The sequence below is a fragment of the Lissotriton vulgaris genome, chromosome 9, assembly GCF_964263255.1.
Source record: "Lissotriton vulgaris chromosome 9, aLisVul1.2, whole genome shotgun sequence".
Taxonomy (NCBI): Eukaryota; Metazoa; Chordata; class Amphibia; order Caudata; family Salamandridae; genus Lissotriton; species Lissotriton vulgaris.
In genome coordinates, this window is record NC_141697.1 from 1,102,958,603 (window position 1) to 1,102,975,618 (window position 17,016).

Here is a 17,016-nt window from a genome sequence, read left to right on the forward strand (position 1 = left end):
GGTTTAACCCTGTTTTTCCTTAACGTATTTTGTACAGGCGCTGGCCTGTGAGGTTACGTCACCTCCCCATTGGAGGTTTACACGTGTTGTCGCATCTGTAGATTTTTTGTAAAATCGTCTATGTTTGATAATCATGGTAGACAAGGCCTAATTTTGAGTTCTCTGTTTAATCTTTAACGTATAAGTCCGTGCTTCAGGCACGACTCGACAACCCGTTTTTAATCTGATGAAATGTTCTTCATTCATAAACCCTCCTTGTAATTAATTGACAGGTTGGTTTTTTCTAATTTGATTCCTTACTTATTCCCTAGGAGGCGCCCACCCACAACCTGTTCCGTCCTGACGAAGACCCGCTTTGTAAGGAACACTATCCTACTGTTATTTTGGGTCGAAACGTTGACCACGTTACCCCTGACCTACTCCGATCCCTAACCAGACATTAAACTGCCTTAACGGAGTCATGCCTTTGTTTATAAAGAATATTTTAGGACTCATTGGAGCCTTGTATGTGGCCTTTTAACAATAAGGACCATTTGTATACAGTCTTGTGAATTAATGAATGATGACTTGTCACTGAATGACACAGACTACCCCTCCCCTTCCCTTGACACTTCCCTCACCATTTCCCTTCCCGTTGTGCATGTGGGCACCTACATTTAATACTTGTGATGTCTATTATAAAATGTATTTGAGTTACTATCATTGAAAATTATGTGTATGCAAATCTGAATTAAATTCATTTGCATCCAATAGCTTTGCTTTTCTGAGTTTTTTGTATAATAATTGCAATCCAATGTGATTCATTTGTTTCTTGGTCTTGGACCCCTTCCTTTCATACCAGGATTCCTAAAAGCCAGTGTATTAATCCAGGGCCTGCTGCAAGGTTCTGATTGTCGCCTAAAGTTCACACATTTGAATCCTAACAGGGCCCACCCTAGAATTTCAGCCTTACCAGCTCAATAAAATAAATACAATGAATCAGTGTAGTCAAACAATATAATGTCAAAAAGTGCGTTCAGGCGATTTGCAGACTTTTTTCTCGACGCCGGTGTTTGCTCCGAAGTGATTGCTGTTTTGTTCTTACTTTTGACGCTCCCCTTCCTACCTGACCCACGGGCATCTCGCCACCTACAGCTGGAGCTCTTTTTAATTAGGCGCTGCAGTGCGAAATGCCCATCAGCAAGAATGACGCACACAGTCCGCGTACCCTTTCAATTCCATGTGATGTCTGTGCTACAGCATTCCACCTTAACGTCAACTCTAGAAGCATTGTGCAACCAAGATATTGAGGTCAAAAATCTAAGACCAAAACATTGAGAAGATGTGTCGATGTTTCGTGATACAGCCATTTGAGATAGAAATATTGTCAAAGTTATTTGTATTACCTATCATTGTGCATGAATTGCTCAGAGCAAGGCTTTACCTACACAAAGCCCATTTGCAAATGTGAAAACTGTTTGATTGACGTTTCAGGATGTACGACATCTGGTGTCACTGCCTCCATCACAACAAGTCCATTTACTTACTGTTGCAACGTTTCGCCTGGGAGCCACAGGGTCACAGTCGACGGCCTCCACGGCCAGTGTGTACTGCGGGGTGGTTTCGTAGTCGGGGTTGGTCGTCAGTTCTATGGCTCCTGTTTCTCTGTTTATCCAAAACAGTTTAATGGTCTCAGTGTCACCAGAAGTGATTCCGTATCTCACGCAGGGGGGTTTGTCCTCATCCGTGGCTCTTACTGTTCCCACCACGTAACCAGCTGAAACGGTAAAATAGAAAGTGGATGAGCTCTGAAAGGGGTTAATTTTACTTTGCAGTTCTTATACCTTTTTGTGGTGGGGCTCTTACTGCGGTAAATCAGCTTTTTTACATGTAATATGTTGATTTTAATAAGTAGGAGACTTAATCTACCGAAAACCTGTTCAGTTACTTTCTACTTAAAGGTGTGTTGACATCCACTTGTGCCATCATTAATCACATAGAGTTTAATCAAAAAGAGACTAGCTAAGTTTGGGAGGGGGTTTTAACAAGATTTTAGTTTAAAATCTAGGTGACTCAGTCTTGTTTTGTCAAGGGGTCGTGGCACCTGGTAGGTGTGCTCATGAAGCCCTCACCCACCAACCTAGTTTGTGGCATGCTTCATCATCGGGCCCACCCAGTGACACCTAACGTGTCCCGGGTGTGCTACGACGCCTGGTTACAGCGGAGCAGGTATGTCGCTGTGTGTGCGGTGAAGGGTGTTTTGAATGTGAATTAAAACGGCTTGGCGGGGGTCCCAGTACCCGAAGGTTGAAAGAACTTTAATGCCTGGGCCTCCGTCAGCGGTTAAAAATAAGGCTGAGGGACGTTAGAGGCGAGTTACGACCTCCCACGTCCTTTGGTGGGTCAACATGTTTCAGCCAGTGCCTTATCAATATGCTGGCTTTCTTCAGGACAGATAAAAGGTGTGTGCAATTAAAACTAGTGGGTGTGTGATACAGACTATGTGTCTACACGCCCTAAAGTGTATCTATGTGTGAGAGGGGGATTCCCTCGCCACTTCAATAACCTTGAAGAAAAACTCCTTAAAACTAGCGTAAGAAATTCCTTGCGCTTTCTTTACTTATTACCACTTCTTTCACTACTGTTGTGAATACCGCTGTTTTAGCCACCCCATCTACGATGTTCTAGTGCGATTCTCACCATAATGGTACCACCAGTACCATTACACCTTAGCCGCTTATAGCCTGCACCCCCCCACGCTATTAAGCCGGCTGTCATGAGTATTTATGCAATACCTTTCAGTGACTCTTTCTTTCCCTGTATGTTTGGTCCTTGTCCTTACATGTTATATGTACAGGTGTTCTTGAGAAGGTGTACCTGCTCCGCTGTAACCAGGCGTCGTAGCACACCCGGGACACGCTAGGTGTCACTGGGTGGGCCCGATGATGAAGCATGCCACCAACTAGGTTGGTGGGTGAGGGCTTCATGAGCACACCTACCAGGTGCCACAACCCCTTGACAAAACAAGACTGAGTCACCTAGATTTTAAACTAAAATCTTGTTAAAACCCCCTCCCAAACTTAGCTAGTCTCTTTTTGATTAAACTCTATATAAATTGGGGATACGGACTAGCTATCTGGTCCTCTCTCTCCCTCTTGATACACGACTATCATTAATCACATGTCATAACCAACAAAAAGCACCTACAGATGTAACAAAATGTTCCAAAATGTCCATGCACTTGGAATTAAGTGCCTGCTACCACCTTCGGGCAGTGACTGGTTCCCCCACCAGATTCCAAGCCCAGGGGTTTAAAAGCACCTGCTTCGGAGTTCTCTCTGTGCCCAGCAATCTTCAGGCAATAATAAAAATTTCAAGTTAACTTTGGTGACTAATGTTTCTGCTAAACAGATCCGTGTTTTGTCTAATAAAGTAGGGCAGTGGTTTATGTGCCTCCTCTAAAGCATGTGCAACATGCATATCACAGAATAGTATTACATGTAGATAAATTAGTATGTTACAGCTTTGGTCGCATAGATACTTTTGTTACTAGCAGTTCATATGTTACAATCCTTCTAATATAGTGCATTGAGCTATGAACTAGCATCAATGCACAGCATGCAAACAGCACGGCATAGGTTTAAAATCTTATGTTTTGCCCCCCAATCTTTGGTTATCCTAAGGTTGCTAAAAGGGTTTGTTTGGGTAGAAAAATGAATCTTTTTAGTTAAGGCAAAACCAACCTCTGTGTTAGGTTTTAAATCCCGAGTTTGTGTTTCTCCAGACCAAGAACTTTAAAAATACACTGGTTACCAGTTTGGATGGCAGATGACTCCTACAGCTTATAATCCTCATTGTCTCATTGATTTACACACTTGTATGAACCAATGTCTCTGTGTAATGTGTGTGTGATGTAAAGTCCTCCGACACCCTTCACTGGTATGAGTAGTGCTAGAAATTAAATTAAATACATGTGAGTGAGGGGAGAGATGGAGTGATGAGGGCACTCTTGCAGGGCGGCAGTGAGGGAATCTGTGAAGAAGGAGGTAATTGGGGGAGTGGGTACCAACAGCCACCAACATTAAAGCGGCTATGCTTCTGACTTGTGGAGTGGTGTGGCTCACTGGTTAGAGGCGGCAGACCCGGAAGCAGAGGTCGGCCCGGGACCAGGGTTTGATTCCCAATGTAGCAGGGTCTTGGGCCATGGTCAGCGGACTCGATAATTCTCGCCTCGGTGCCTACTCCAACCATGGGTCCCACTCAGCAACTCTGGGCCATAGCTCGTTTAATCTCTACTAACTGCCCCATCAGCGTCGGGGATGCTTGTCTTGACTTTGGAGATGCCCAGGAGGGACCATCTCACAGGGAAAGCCAGGACTGGTTCCCCAGTGGTATACAGCGCCGGGACACCCCTTTTCTGGGGCAGCTGTGTGCTTTACAAGTTTAACATTTAACTTGGAGAAAAACATGCTGCCACGTCTCCTGCTTCAGAATCTGACTGGAGAAGCTGGCTTCATACCGTCTTCCCGCTGCCTCTCGCAGAATAGTCTGTGCATGCCACATATCTTCCTGTCCTGAGGCGCCGCAGTCCGCCCATCTTGTTGCCATGACCTCTTCCTGAAAAGATCATGCATGCTGCTGTTCCATGTGTTGCGTTCTCTGACAGGAAAGGCCGCTCAATTCTTATACAGAATAAAGTATCCCCAACTGAGTATATTACAAGGCCAGCCCACAGTTCCAGTTTGGCCTACAGCCGGGGCCTTTAATAGTCGGGAAACTCATCACTGACTTGTAGCAACCTTATAATCAGGGTCACTGAAATTATGTGACAGGAGAGGGCCAAATTATGCGGCAGGGTTGAGTAAATTATGTAGCAAGAAAAGGAAAATTATGTGAAAATAAAGTGGCACATTTTGTAATAGTATCACTTTTTTATTTCATCATTTTTAACTTGGTAACACTCTCTGCACATTTGTTGCACTGCTTCACTACCAGTTTAACATCCAAATATAGCAATAAGCAACGGTAAGGTATGCAGTTCAGCTTTGGAAATGGCCCTCCACTGCGTGGCAACATGTGTCATTGCATTTTTTTAAAACTTTTGAACCATTTGAGGTAGAAACACATTTTTGTGGTTAAAATCTGTAGATTATGTGGCAGGTGATGGGTTATGTGGCAAATGAGGCAAATCTATAATTATGCGAACATCACAGTGACCGCACAATTGCATAATTCCAGTGGCCCTGCTTATTATTAACCAATACATTCTTTCATACATACACACCAGCATGTGTATTAGAGTGCAGTGAACATTTACATTTGGGGACCAGTCGCACACATTTTCAGTCAAAAACAAGAGTGGTGAGGAGGACAAAGAAACCCATATCAAGATGTAAAAGTTCCTAAGTAACTACAAACAGAAAAACAAACTCAGATTTCAGTCTGTTTGAATTACATTACGGAATATTTAACATCCTGCAGTCACTAGGCTAGATGGACATCAGCTAATCTTGTTTTGATTGGACAATGTGATTTGATGTATATCGATAGCCTCCATACAGGGATACATTTGTATTCCTGTGTTCTCTCACCTTAAATGTTATGTTATATATTGAAAAACTTTCTTCAAATAGCTTAACACTAACTGTTTCTGAGGCTATCTCAATAAACCAAAACCTGCATGTTAGCATGCTTTAAGTCTCAGTAACTGAAATTATATGTGCATTAAAGGGTTTTGATGGACCACCAGTGCAAGAAGTTGGGGTATTGTCTGAGGGGGTGGAAGCCCCACTCAGGCAACAACCACATTCCTTGTCAGAATGAACCACAAAAGCAATTAAAATAACCTGTGCTGAACGCTCTGGTAGTTTGGAACAAAAGCAGTCAGGTGTAACTTAGAAGCACTGTGTAAAGTTTTTTGTAAGTACACAATAATAATAACGTAAATACACAACATCACAACATAAGAAAAACCCCAAACCACTTTAGGAAAATGTAATACATTTTAATATATAAAATGATACTAGAATGATAAAAATCGAATCAGTAGATCCCGATATATGCAATCTCAAAGTTTTGGGTCATATGGTCGTGCTAGAATTAAAGAAAGTCACCAGCTCAGATCAACCGCGATGGAACACGGGCCGGATACAGGAACCACGCGAGTCCTGTTGAAAAAGTTTCCTTCTCAAAGCCCAATGTGAAGAGTTCAATTCATGGTAAAGGAGACCTCGAGGAGCAGGGACAGTGTCGAGAGTGGTTTTCACTGTAGATCGGAGAGCAGATCAGGCGGCACAAGCTGTTGTGTCTTTAGCGTGAAGAGCTGGTCAAGCATTGTGAACAGTCATTGATGGAACTTCACATTTTGGATGTTAAACTGGTAGTGAAGCAGTGCAACAAATGTGCAGAGAGTGTTACCAAGTTAAAAATGATGAAATAAAAAAGTGATACTATTACAAAATGTGCCACTTTATTTTCACATAATTTTCCTTTTCTTGCTACATAATTTATTTCCCTCCCTATAATTATGTGCATGCACAGGAAGCGCAGCGGACGAGCGCAGCGGGCGCGACTAATGCGCGCCGAAGGCGCGCATAAGGCAAGCACGTCTGCGCTCGTCCGCTCCGAGTCCGGGCCAAGGGCCAGTTCCCCTGCCCCCCGAACAACCGACCGCTTATGTTACAGTGCGGACCTCCTTCACAGCCTGAGGGCCTCCACGGTCAATTATAGTTGTCACAGATGCTCTGCGGATACCCTACCCCAACTCTGTCCAGAGTGTCACAAGCTCCTTAAACCTACCACCACTTCCAAACTGCTCCACCATTTTCGGATGTTCTTGCTGAACTGCCAATCCCTACCTAAACACACAACCGAAATAATGCTGTTAATAGAAGAACACTCCCCCGACATTCTGTTTTTGACAGAAACCTGGCTCTCCCCGGCAGCCGATCCAGCTATAATAGCTGCGCTCCCCGCAGGCTTTCAAATCCTGCGCCAGGACAGATTAAAAGGGAGGGGAGGAGGCCTAGCTATAATACATAAAGAGCAGTTCAACTGCAGAGCCGTCACCGAAACCATTCTAGACTGTGAAAGCCTCACCTTCAAAATTGAACTGTCCCCCAATCAGTGCCTTTCAGGCACTTTGAACTACCGACCTCCAGGGCCCCCGAGGCAGTTCCACGTTAGCCTACCCACTTATGTATCCGAATGTATTAACGCCTCATCCAACTTTATCCTGCTGGGTGATTTTAATTTTCACTTTGACTCGCCCTCTGACATTACCGCCTCGACTCTAACAGGCGACCTAGCAGCCTTGCTGCTCTCACAACGAGTCACCCTGCCCACACACGAAAAAGGCCATCTACTCGACCCAGTTTTTAGCAACTGCCCCAACCTCCTAACTTGTCCTCCCATACCCCTTCCCTGGACGGACCATTTTCTGATCCCCATCAACTGGACCATTCTCAAACCCCCCGAACCTATCCCCACTACAAGACTCAAGAGAGCCTGGTCCCATCTTATGATTGATAATTGGACCAATGCACTTACAGAGACCCAACCCCTGGTCACGGATATCCCTGAGCCAGCTTATCAGGCCTACGTCAATTGGATCTCCCAATCTCTTGACATTGCCCTCCCGAAAAAGGTAATCACTCTTAAACGTCTCCACAAAACTGCCCCGTGGTACACGGAGAATCTGAGAAACCTAAAACGATGCTGTAGGAAACTCGAAAGACGCTGGCGAACCGATTATTCATCGGTACATAAAATTCTCTACCGAGAAGCTATCAGCAACTACAAAAGCCAGATAAAGGAAGCCCAGGCCTCCTACTTCTCGGAAAAAATTGTCCTTGCAAAATCCAAACCGAAGGAAATTTTCAAAATCATTAAACAACTAACCAAACCCCCTCCCAGCTTACCAGTGGACAAACCCACTTCCCAATGCAACAAAGTTGCCGAATTTTTCCATCAGAAAATTAGCTCAATCTACTCGGCCTTCCCCCCGACCAACCCACCTCCTTTCACTACACTTTCACACCCCGTTGAACCTGTTCTCAATCCTCAACCACCCACGCTGTCCCATTTTCCTCCACTGGAACTTGTCTTGCTGGAGTCTCTAGCACGCAAAGTCAAATCCGGCTCCCCTAATGACCCTGCCCCCCCAGAGATAATTATGGCCGCTGCACAAACCACTCTACCCATACTAAGGGACGTCCTAAACACCTCCATCTCCACGGGCATAGTTCCCACAGTCTGGAAGCAGGCCATGGTGAAGGCCCTGCTGAAAAAGCCCAGCCTAGATCCCACAGATATGAGCAACTACCGCCCAATATCCCTGCTCCCCTGGGCGAGCAAGGTCTTGGAGAAATACATAAACCTCCAGCTTACCAACTTTTTAGAAACCCATCTGCTCCTGGATCCCACCCAAACCGGATTTAGACCTAAACATGGGACCGAGACCGCCCTCCTCATGGTCACCGAGGAGGCCAGGAAAATCTTAGATCAGGGAGGATCAGTGGCAGTGATCCTCCTTGATCTTAGTGCGGCCTTCGATACGGTCAGCCATGTCACCCTGCTGGACCGTATGGCCCAGGTCGGGATTAAGGGCAAAGCGTGGACCTGGTTCCGGTCCTTCCTGGAAGATAGATCTTTCCAAGTGTTTGATGGTGATTCAGTCTCCACCAGCATCTCCTTGAATTGCGGCGTCCCCCAAGGTTCCTCTCTGAGCCCGGCACTTTTTAACCTGTACATGAGACCACTAGCTGATGTCGTCCGTCCGTTTGGGATTAAGATCATCCCCTACGCGGACGACACGCAGCTGGTGGTCTCCCTGACACAGGAGACCAATCTCCCTGTACAGAGTGGCCTCAGAGAGTGCCTAGAGGAGGTAAAATCCTGGATGTCCCAATCATCCTTAAAATTAAACGGAGATAAAACCGAGCTCATGGTCCTCGGCAACTCGGTCCCCAGCCTCCCGCCCACCCTTTGGCCACCCAGTATGGGCCCCCTACCTACTCCCAAAAACAGCATAAAAAGTCTGGGAATATGGATGGACAACTCTCTCTCCTTTGGGGTACAAGCCACCAAACTTTCGGCTACCTGCTTCGGCATCATGAAGATGCTTAGGAAAATTCTCCCCCTCCTTCCCATGGAAGCCAAGCAAGCAGCGGTACAAGGCCTGATTCAATCTCGTCTCGATTTTAATAATGTCCTTTACCTCGGAGCCCCGGAATCCACCTTGAGGAGGCTACAGATTGTGCAGAACTGCGCCACACGTCTGCTACTTGACATCCCTCGCAGACAGTCAGTAAGGTCTGGGCTGGTCTCTCTTCACTGGCTACCAGTACGCCAAAGGGTTTTGTTCAAAGCCATGTGCATATCCCACCAGTCCTTCTGGAACTCTGGCCCCATGATCACACAGGACCTAATCCTTCACTATAGGCCCAATGAGAATCTAAGATCCAACCAGTCCTTCTTGGCAGTCACTCCGAGAGTAAGGAGATCCAGATCTGGAGGTAGGTCTTTCGCCTATAACGCGGCGAGGGCCTGGAACTCCCTCCCATTGCACCTAAGATCCAACTCTAATCACACGACTTTCGGCAAACAACTAAAAACCTTCCTATTTCATCCAGTCTAATTTCCTCCTCCCTCTGTTGTGTTTTTTCTCTGGTCGGTTTTGGTGTTTTCAGCGCTTGGACGCCCTCGGGCAACAATTCGCGCTTTACAAATCTACATCCTATCCTATCCTATCCTATCCTATCCTATTGGCAGTCACTGCGGGCTGTCTTTGCTGTTGCATGAAAAGCAGATCTCGCATTACCGTTCATCATTGGCAGTCACTATAACACAAAGAGTCGGGTTCACCAGAGCTTCACATTGGCGGTAGTCATGGGTGGCAGAGTCTCATCATGAACGGGCCTGTTCTCAGTCACGAAAAGCCCAAATCCTCAGGATTTCATCTTTATTCAGAGGAGGAGATCATCCAATGCCTCCTGAGGGAGGCACCTCTGGTGGATCAGGAACTCACTCCAGCAGAGGCCAGTAGGAATACGGCAGGTCCAGGAGCAGGTCCAGATATGCAGGCCAGCTGGGCAGTTGCAGAGAGGTCTCTGGAGCTTGTTGTCTCCCTGTAGCTCAGAAAAGAGATCAGTCAATTTTCACTTGGAGTCACTCAGTCTTCTCAGAAAGCAAGGAAGTCCTCAAGCAGCAGGGCGGCAGTTCTTTGGTGGCATCAGGCAGTCCTCTTGCGGCTGGGCAGTTCTCCTTCTGTAATGTTCACAGATCAATGAGTGTACTGATGAGTGGCTCAAAAGATCCAGTATTTCCACCCGTCCTATCCCAACATTTGGTCCTGGAAAGGTATTTCTTTCTCCTGTCAAGGATCCAAGGCATCTGGGGAGACAGGCTCCTCTCTGTGTGCTAGAGGCAAGCCCTTTGAAGTGTAAGTGGGGCAAGCTTGACCCCAGTCATCATAGCAGGATGGCTCATCCTTAGGAGCGGCTCCTCGAGGGAGTGCTGTGGGGCGGTGAGGTGGGGCGGGGGAGGGGCAGGCCGAGGGGTAGTAAACTCCGGCATACGGCCGACCGGAGTTAGCTAACTAAATAAATAAATAAAACAAATTACATTGCGCGCTGAAACGCAATTGGCGTTGCAGCGCGTGCAATGTAATTTGTTTTATTTATTTAGTTAGCTAACTCGGGTCAGCTGTATGCCTGAGTTTACTACACCCCACCCCTGCCCTACCCCGCCCCACCCCACCGCCCGCAGCACGCCTTCGAGGAGCCCCTACTACTCATCCTCTCCAAACCTAAGCCCCTTTTGTGTCACTGTCTGGACAGGAATACACAAACCCCGGAGAGCCATTCACAGTCACGTGGTATAGGATACAGGCAGAAGGCACAAATGGTTAGGACATGAAAATGTCTACTTTCTAAACGTGGTGATTTAGAGTTGGGACTTAAAATTTGATCTGACCAGTAAAGAAGATTTTAAATAACTATTAATTTGATTGTAAACTGCATATGTCTTCCTGCTCCCAATCCAAAGTTAGAAATTAATGTATAATAAGGTAACCCAGGGTTATTCAACGGGAGAGATAGGTCTTACAACATTGAAAAATGACTTTAGTAGTTCCTCACTGCTAGTGCATGTAAGACCTAAGCGCACATGTCTTACTTTCTAAGTACAATGCACCCTGCCCTATGAGCCTTTAGGGCATAACTTAGGGGTGAGTTACATGTATTAAAAAGGCATGCTTAGACCAGGCAAAAAGTTTATTTTGCTCGGTGGAACTGGCAGTTTAAAACTGTGCTACATGCTGCAGTGGCAGGCCTGGGGCATGTTTCAAAATGCTTCTTTAGTATGTGCACAATGAGTGTTACCATCTATGAAGGAGAGAACACAAACACTTTAGCACTGGTTTGCAGTGGCAAAGTGCACAGAGCCCTAAAGCCAATGAAAAAAAAGATAGATAGATAGATAGATAGATAGATAGATAGATAGATAGATAGATAGATAGATAGATAGATAGTAGATCGATCCATGGAACCTGTAGGAGTCACCCTTTGTTTTTCCTAAGGATACACACTGCCTCACTGTTGGAAGCATGGCAGAACACAGCTACTGCTCTTCAGAGATGTGCAAGTGGTTTGTGGTATACAATGTAAAACACTAAGGATAATGATAGAATAAAGAGACATAAAAACCTGAACTTCAAGAACCAAGTTGTAATTAAAAAGACGTTATGAGAAAACGTTTATCAGCAAAATGGCATACAAATGTTTGATGGTCAGGTCGTACGTTATTAAAAAATTTATGAAAGTAGGATTCAAGAGAAATCTTCAATGTAAAACCATAACTTCAGGACCGGTTGCAGCAAACTCATGAGTTGCTCCTTTTAGAGTAGAGCAACATTTCTCCCATCTCTAGGCTAAGGACTAGAAGGCTGGTTCGATGTTGCACAATACTCCTTTTTAGAGATCCATCTATGAATTATCCGGTTCCTCTAACGAGGAGTAGATTTCACTGGAATTTGAAAAAAATTAGACAGTTCTTTCAAATTGAAGTCAATTTTATTAAGTTGTGTTTCAAGGTTCACCTGGACACTCTCTGTAACGTGCAAAGCTTAATGTGGTAGTAAATTATCTAAGGCAAGAATGATAGGCTCAAAGAGTGGTCTAGGTATCAGCAGCACCTGGCATCTATGAGGGGAGAAAGGGCGGGCACGCGCTTAAAATAATATATATAAACAAATAAAACTTACCTGAGCCTGACAAAGTCCTCGGACGGGGTATGAAAAAAATGGCAATTACCATTTTTTTTCTTCATCTTTGAGAGTATTTTTAAGTAGGGAGATGCTCCTCCGCTCAAAAGGAGGAGCCATCCCTAGGTTCTGAGAGATCTCAGACTGTGGTCAACGTGGGTTGAATGGCCTCCTATCAATAGTTAGAAGACGAGCTAAAGCTTATGTATAGTCTGAGAGATGTATCACTATGCAGATTTAATGCCTTTCAATTGTATGTAAAAAAAAGTATTCTTACTTTTTGTTAAGTTCTTACCTTCTGGGTTCTAAAGAGATGTATTATTTGATGGTTTATCATCGATTGTACGAGGGAAGTTCTTACATATGCATTTCAAGAAATTCCAATTTTTGTAATTTAAAAAACATATTACAAGCAAATTGTCATACAAATAGTAAAATTCAAAGTCTGTGGCCAAATTACAACATGCCACTCCATATTATTGTAATTAGTTCTGAACTGCTGCCTGAGCGAAAATGCTGACTTTATCTTGAGTTTAATACCGCTAACACAATAGAGCGCAAGGAATCGGTTGCCCTGCGCTCAAGCGTAGGCCCCTTAATTTTATTTGGAGGTTAGTCAAGTCCTGACTTTTGATATTGTTTATAGACAATTAAAACTGTATGAATCTATTTGTAAATGTTATGCATATCCTTGTGTAACTGTGATTAATTTCCATAGTTATTCCATATTTTCCATTAGAGACTTGGACTACATGACACATATTGTAGTAATTTTAATTAGCTTTTCTATTAAATGTATTTTTGACCTTTTTTTAATTAGGTCCTGGCAATACCCAGTGGTGTTAAAACTTTTATCTAGATGCTAATATAGATGCTATAAGTCACTTTTTCAGCACTTCTTATAACAAATCCGGCCCACTTGAGAAATGTTTTTGTAGAAGCACTATAAGTTGAGCAACTTATTTTAAAGTAATTCCACTTCTGCACGAGGACAGATAACAGGAGTTCTTTCAGCTTATGTGTTAATGATCTTTCAGCTTCTGCGCACTCCAGGCATTAAAAACAGGCTCCAACAGATGGTTTTAGCACAACAGGGCCTCCACTTGGCAAAGGATTCATTCAGGCTGGAGGGTATTGCATTTGATCATACTATCGTTTCCCAGGAGGCGCTCAACAAAGATGGGAATTTCCCCTCTGTATTACAAAGTAATCATATTCTTCTCATGACATGTATGAGTGGAAAGTGGGTCCAGCATGGCGTTATAAAGGGGCAGCTAAGGATGTGGTTTGTGGGTACCCTGAACCAATACACACCAAATCAAATGTATACTGCACCCATTTCACTACACCGTGATATTGTCCAAGGCCCATGTGAGTTTCTCTGGCAATTTTCTGCTCCAACAAATATGTCTGAGGTTTATTGTAAGAGCCAATATCTCTCCAGAACAAAAGTATACAATTAGGATAACATTCACTTACTCAATAAAGTTATAAAACTGTTACATATATGGGTAGACAAAGGAGGGCCTAAGACAAATACAGTGCATTTACAGTGCTCTGTTTACAAATATTTCATACCTCACGGTGAGCCTGTCGGTTGCTCTAATGTTAGGTAGTCAAATGGATATGGGTATGCATTTTTAAAACAATTTATGGGGCTGTGCTCTGTTAAGTAGGCCTCAGACCACCACAACCGTGTAATAGGTAAAGGGTCCAAGAGTAAAACGATTTGCCGTACACCATCAGGATCTCCAAGAACAGTTACTCAAGGCAACTCGGATTTTATTGAGGATCTTGGCAATAATGTCTTCAGGGGGATAGATTTTGATTGTTTATCATCAAGTTTTAGGGCACCACTCCAATCAAATACAGTCAATTCCAATTTTTCAGAGTCCACATCCATTTAAGAAGTCTTGATATGTTCTCAAATCATGTTTATTTTCTTGTACCATCACCCAGTCTCATAGGCCTCCTAGTCATCAGGCAATGCTTATAGGTTCTATTTTGACCTTACCTTGGCTCCTCCTTCCCTTTCAGATTCTGCATAAGCTCTACTTTTCTCCTTTTTTCCACCCCATTGGTTCTCTGTGTCAAAGCATGGCAATTGTAAGACCTGTTTGTATCTCACATCTGTTTTTGTCCCAGTGTCACCACAAATGTACATTGTGGTGTGGTATTCATGGACCATGCTCCAAAACTGTACTATAGGACATGAAGCTCCTTCTGACAATTGTTTCATTCAGGTATTGTCTTCCTGCTAGTGGGATTCCAGACCTTCACTTTGTCTTCCCCTTTAAGGTAGACTAAAATCTTGCCATTTCTTGCTTAATTTACTTCCTTGTTTCTCACAACAACAATCCTAATCAGCTTGTGATCAGAACTGAGTGGTCATTGTGAAAATAACCTAACACAGCACAATACAGCAAAAGGGACCTTAAGTGACATGATGATTGACATGGCATCACATAATATAACATAACATATACATTAGGCCCAGGTGACAGTTTTAACAATGGAGAAATCTCACAGAATTTATGAATTTTGTGTTGTGATAATTCCTTCTCATTTCATGGTATGCAATGAAATTTAGGACAATTGTTACCCACAGGAGACTTGTTTGTGCAGAGAACGTCTCATGGAAACAATAAACCAAAGATGAGATACATTTTTTTCCTTAAGTCATTTTCCTGCCAGCAGGGGTGTAGTTGTCAATAGTGCAGCAGGTACAGTGGTACTGAGGCTGAGGTTCTAAGGGGCCCACTGCGCCATAATAATATCAGTATTTAGATTTCCAGACTGGGGAATGAGGACATTTTCCTTGCTTGCCTTAGGTCCCAGTACCTTGCACTTAATTTCCGCATGAGACACCGGCCAAGATAATTGTGGGTAGTACATGCAATTTAACATAAAGATGGATGGTTGGATGGATGGATGAATCAGTTCAGTGCCTGTCAATATCACCATTTAACTCAGTTACCACTCGATAAGAGCAGAAGATTGACAAGAATGCACTTTCTGCAAAGGTCTAAAAATTAATAAGGTAAAACATTGAGACTGATATTTTATTCAGCTGAAGTTTTGCACCTTGGCTTGCACTTCCTCAATACTTATGTGTGCTAATGAACCATGTACGTGATTAAACAAAGTACATTTGCATATACACGCCTTAAAATGAGAATTAAAAAGTGGTTGATTTCAGAATCCATGCATATGCCAGTTCATATATGTGGTTATTGCACAATGCCAAAGGGTGTCATTAGGACAAAGGTGGTAACTGACATCCATTTTAAATCAGTAGATGTCCTGGTCTACCCACCTTGCAGTTTCAAAAAAGATCAGCACATACCCATATATTTAGAATGTCAAAAATGATATAGTACAGGCCATAATTTTCAAATAAGAAACAGTATCAATGACAACCACAGCGAATAAACTCCCAAAGAAAAAATCAATTTGCTGGAGACTTCTGGTATGAAAAAACTTTCTTCTTCCTTTATTTTGATAGATGATGTTTCATTCAATTGTTAAAAACAAAATACATAATCATTGTCGATGCTGCGCGTTTCGTCTCCACGAGACTTCTTCAAGGCTTATTTATGGTCTTTTGTTCATACTTTCAATTGAATCCTGCTTCAAGGAGCACCCACATTTAAATCACATATTCCTATCCCTGATTAGATCGTGTTTGTCAAGAAACAAAGGGGAATGTTCTCCCAGGGCGATGTGATATTGCCTCAATCGTTAGAAAATGAATGTATCTAGCTGTTCACAGAGCTTCTGTCTTATCCAGGGCTCGAGTTGGGGTACCACGTGTAACTGCAAAATAAGCAGTGTACGTTAACTTCAGTTATGAAACCCCGCCTCAGCCTGGAAACCAGTGAGGCTTTGCCTGCATGAAGCAGAAGATGGCAGGCCGCTGCTTGCTGTCAGTATTTTAGAAGGTGGAGACGCGGTGCATCTTAGGGCGTCTTGCAGTTTCTCCACCTCATATAAAGTTGGGCAACAGGTTTGATGAGAGCCTAGAATGGCTGAACCATCAGAAACGGCCTGCCACTGGCCCATCGGCCACAGAGCCACCCTCTTTTCAGAGTGAAAGGCCTTTCCACATGCTGAAGTATAAACCTTTGTCAATCATTCCCCAATAGAGCAATAGGTACCTCTAGAATTTGAGAGTAGGCTACCGCCAGGCTGTCAGAGACAAGCCTCTGCCATTAGAATTCGGCAGTCCATACGGCAATCTATAAATAAACCTTCATAGGGCCTGAGTGGATCATTAATTTTCAACCCCTGCATAACTCCCTGTTTGTACAGGTGACAGAATATCGAATAGAGCAAATTTAATGCATCCGATAATTAAATACCTCAACCTTTGCTAAATTTTAGCACGTCAAACCTGAAGAACTTTAATGGAAAAACATACTTTTTTACTGTATCATGCAGATTTCTGGTGTGCTAAACACCGAAATCCGAATGTTATTCCCCATAAACTCGTAAAAGGTGTTATTTTTGCCACCAATAAATAACGTACCCCTTGATATCATTATGTAACAGAGGTAAAAAGTAGCACCTAAACTCGTAATCAGGGCAATAGTCTCTTTCAGGATAGAACTTTCTGAATTCTGCCTTTATATAGACCTCCAAACAAACTGCCTTTCTTTCACAAACCGCTGTCCTTCTTTATAACACTTCCCGTGCAAACAATAGGATTTAGATGTATTTCAATGTTTGCGTTACTTATACCATCAACATCGCCCCATTTTACCTGCTCGAACAAG

At 43.6% G+C, this 17,016-nt stretch overlaps 1 protein-coding gene across 1 annotated transcript in view; it reads right to left on the bottom strand.

Annotated features, from left to right (window-relative positions):
* The window catches only part of LOC147692864 (cadherin-related family member 3-like), a 650,553-nt gene that overhangs the window by 213,558 nt on the left and 419,979 nt on the right, over positions 1 to 17,016 (bottom strand). Inside the window, exon 12 of the mRNA XM_086939084.1 lies at positions 1,527 to 1,756. Within this exon, the coding sequence (XP_086795210.1) occupies positions 1,527 to 1,756 (230 nt within the window). The remainder of the gene's footprint in view (positions 1 to 1,526; positions 1,757 to 17,016) is intronic.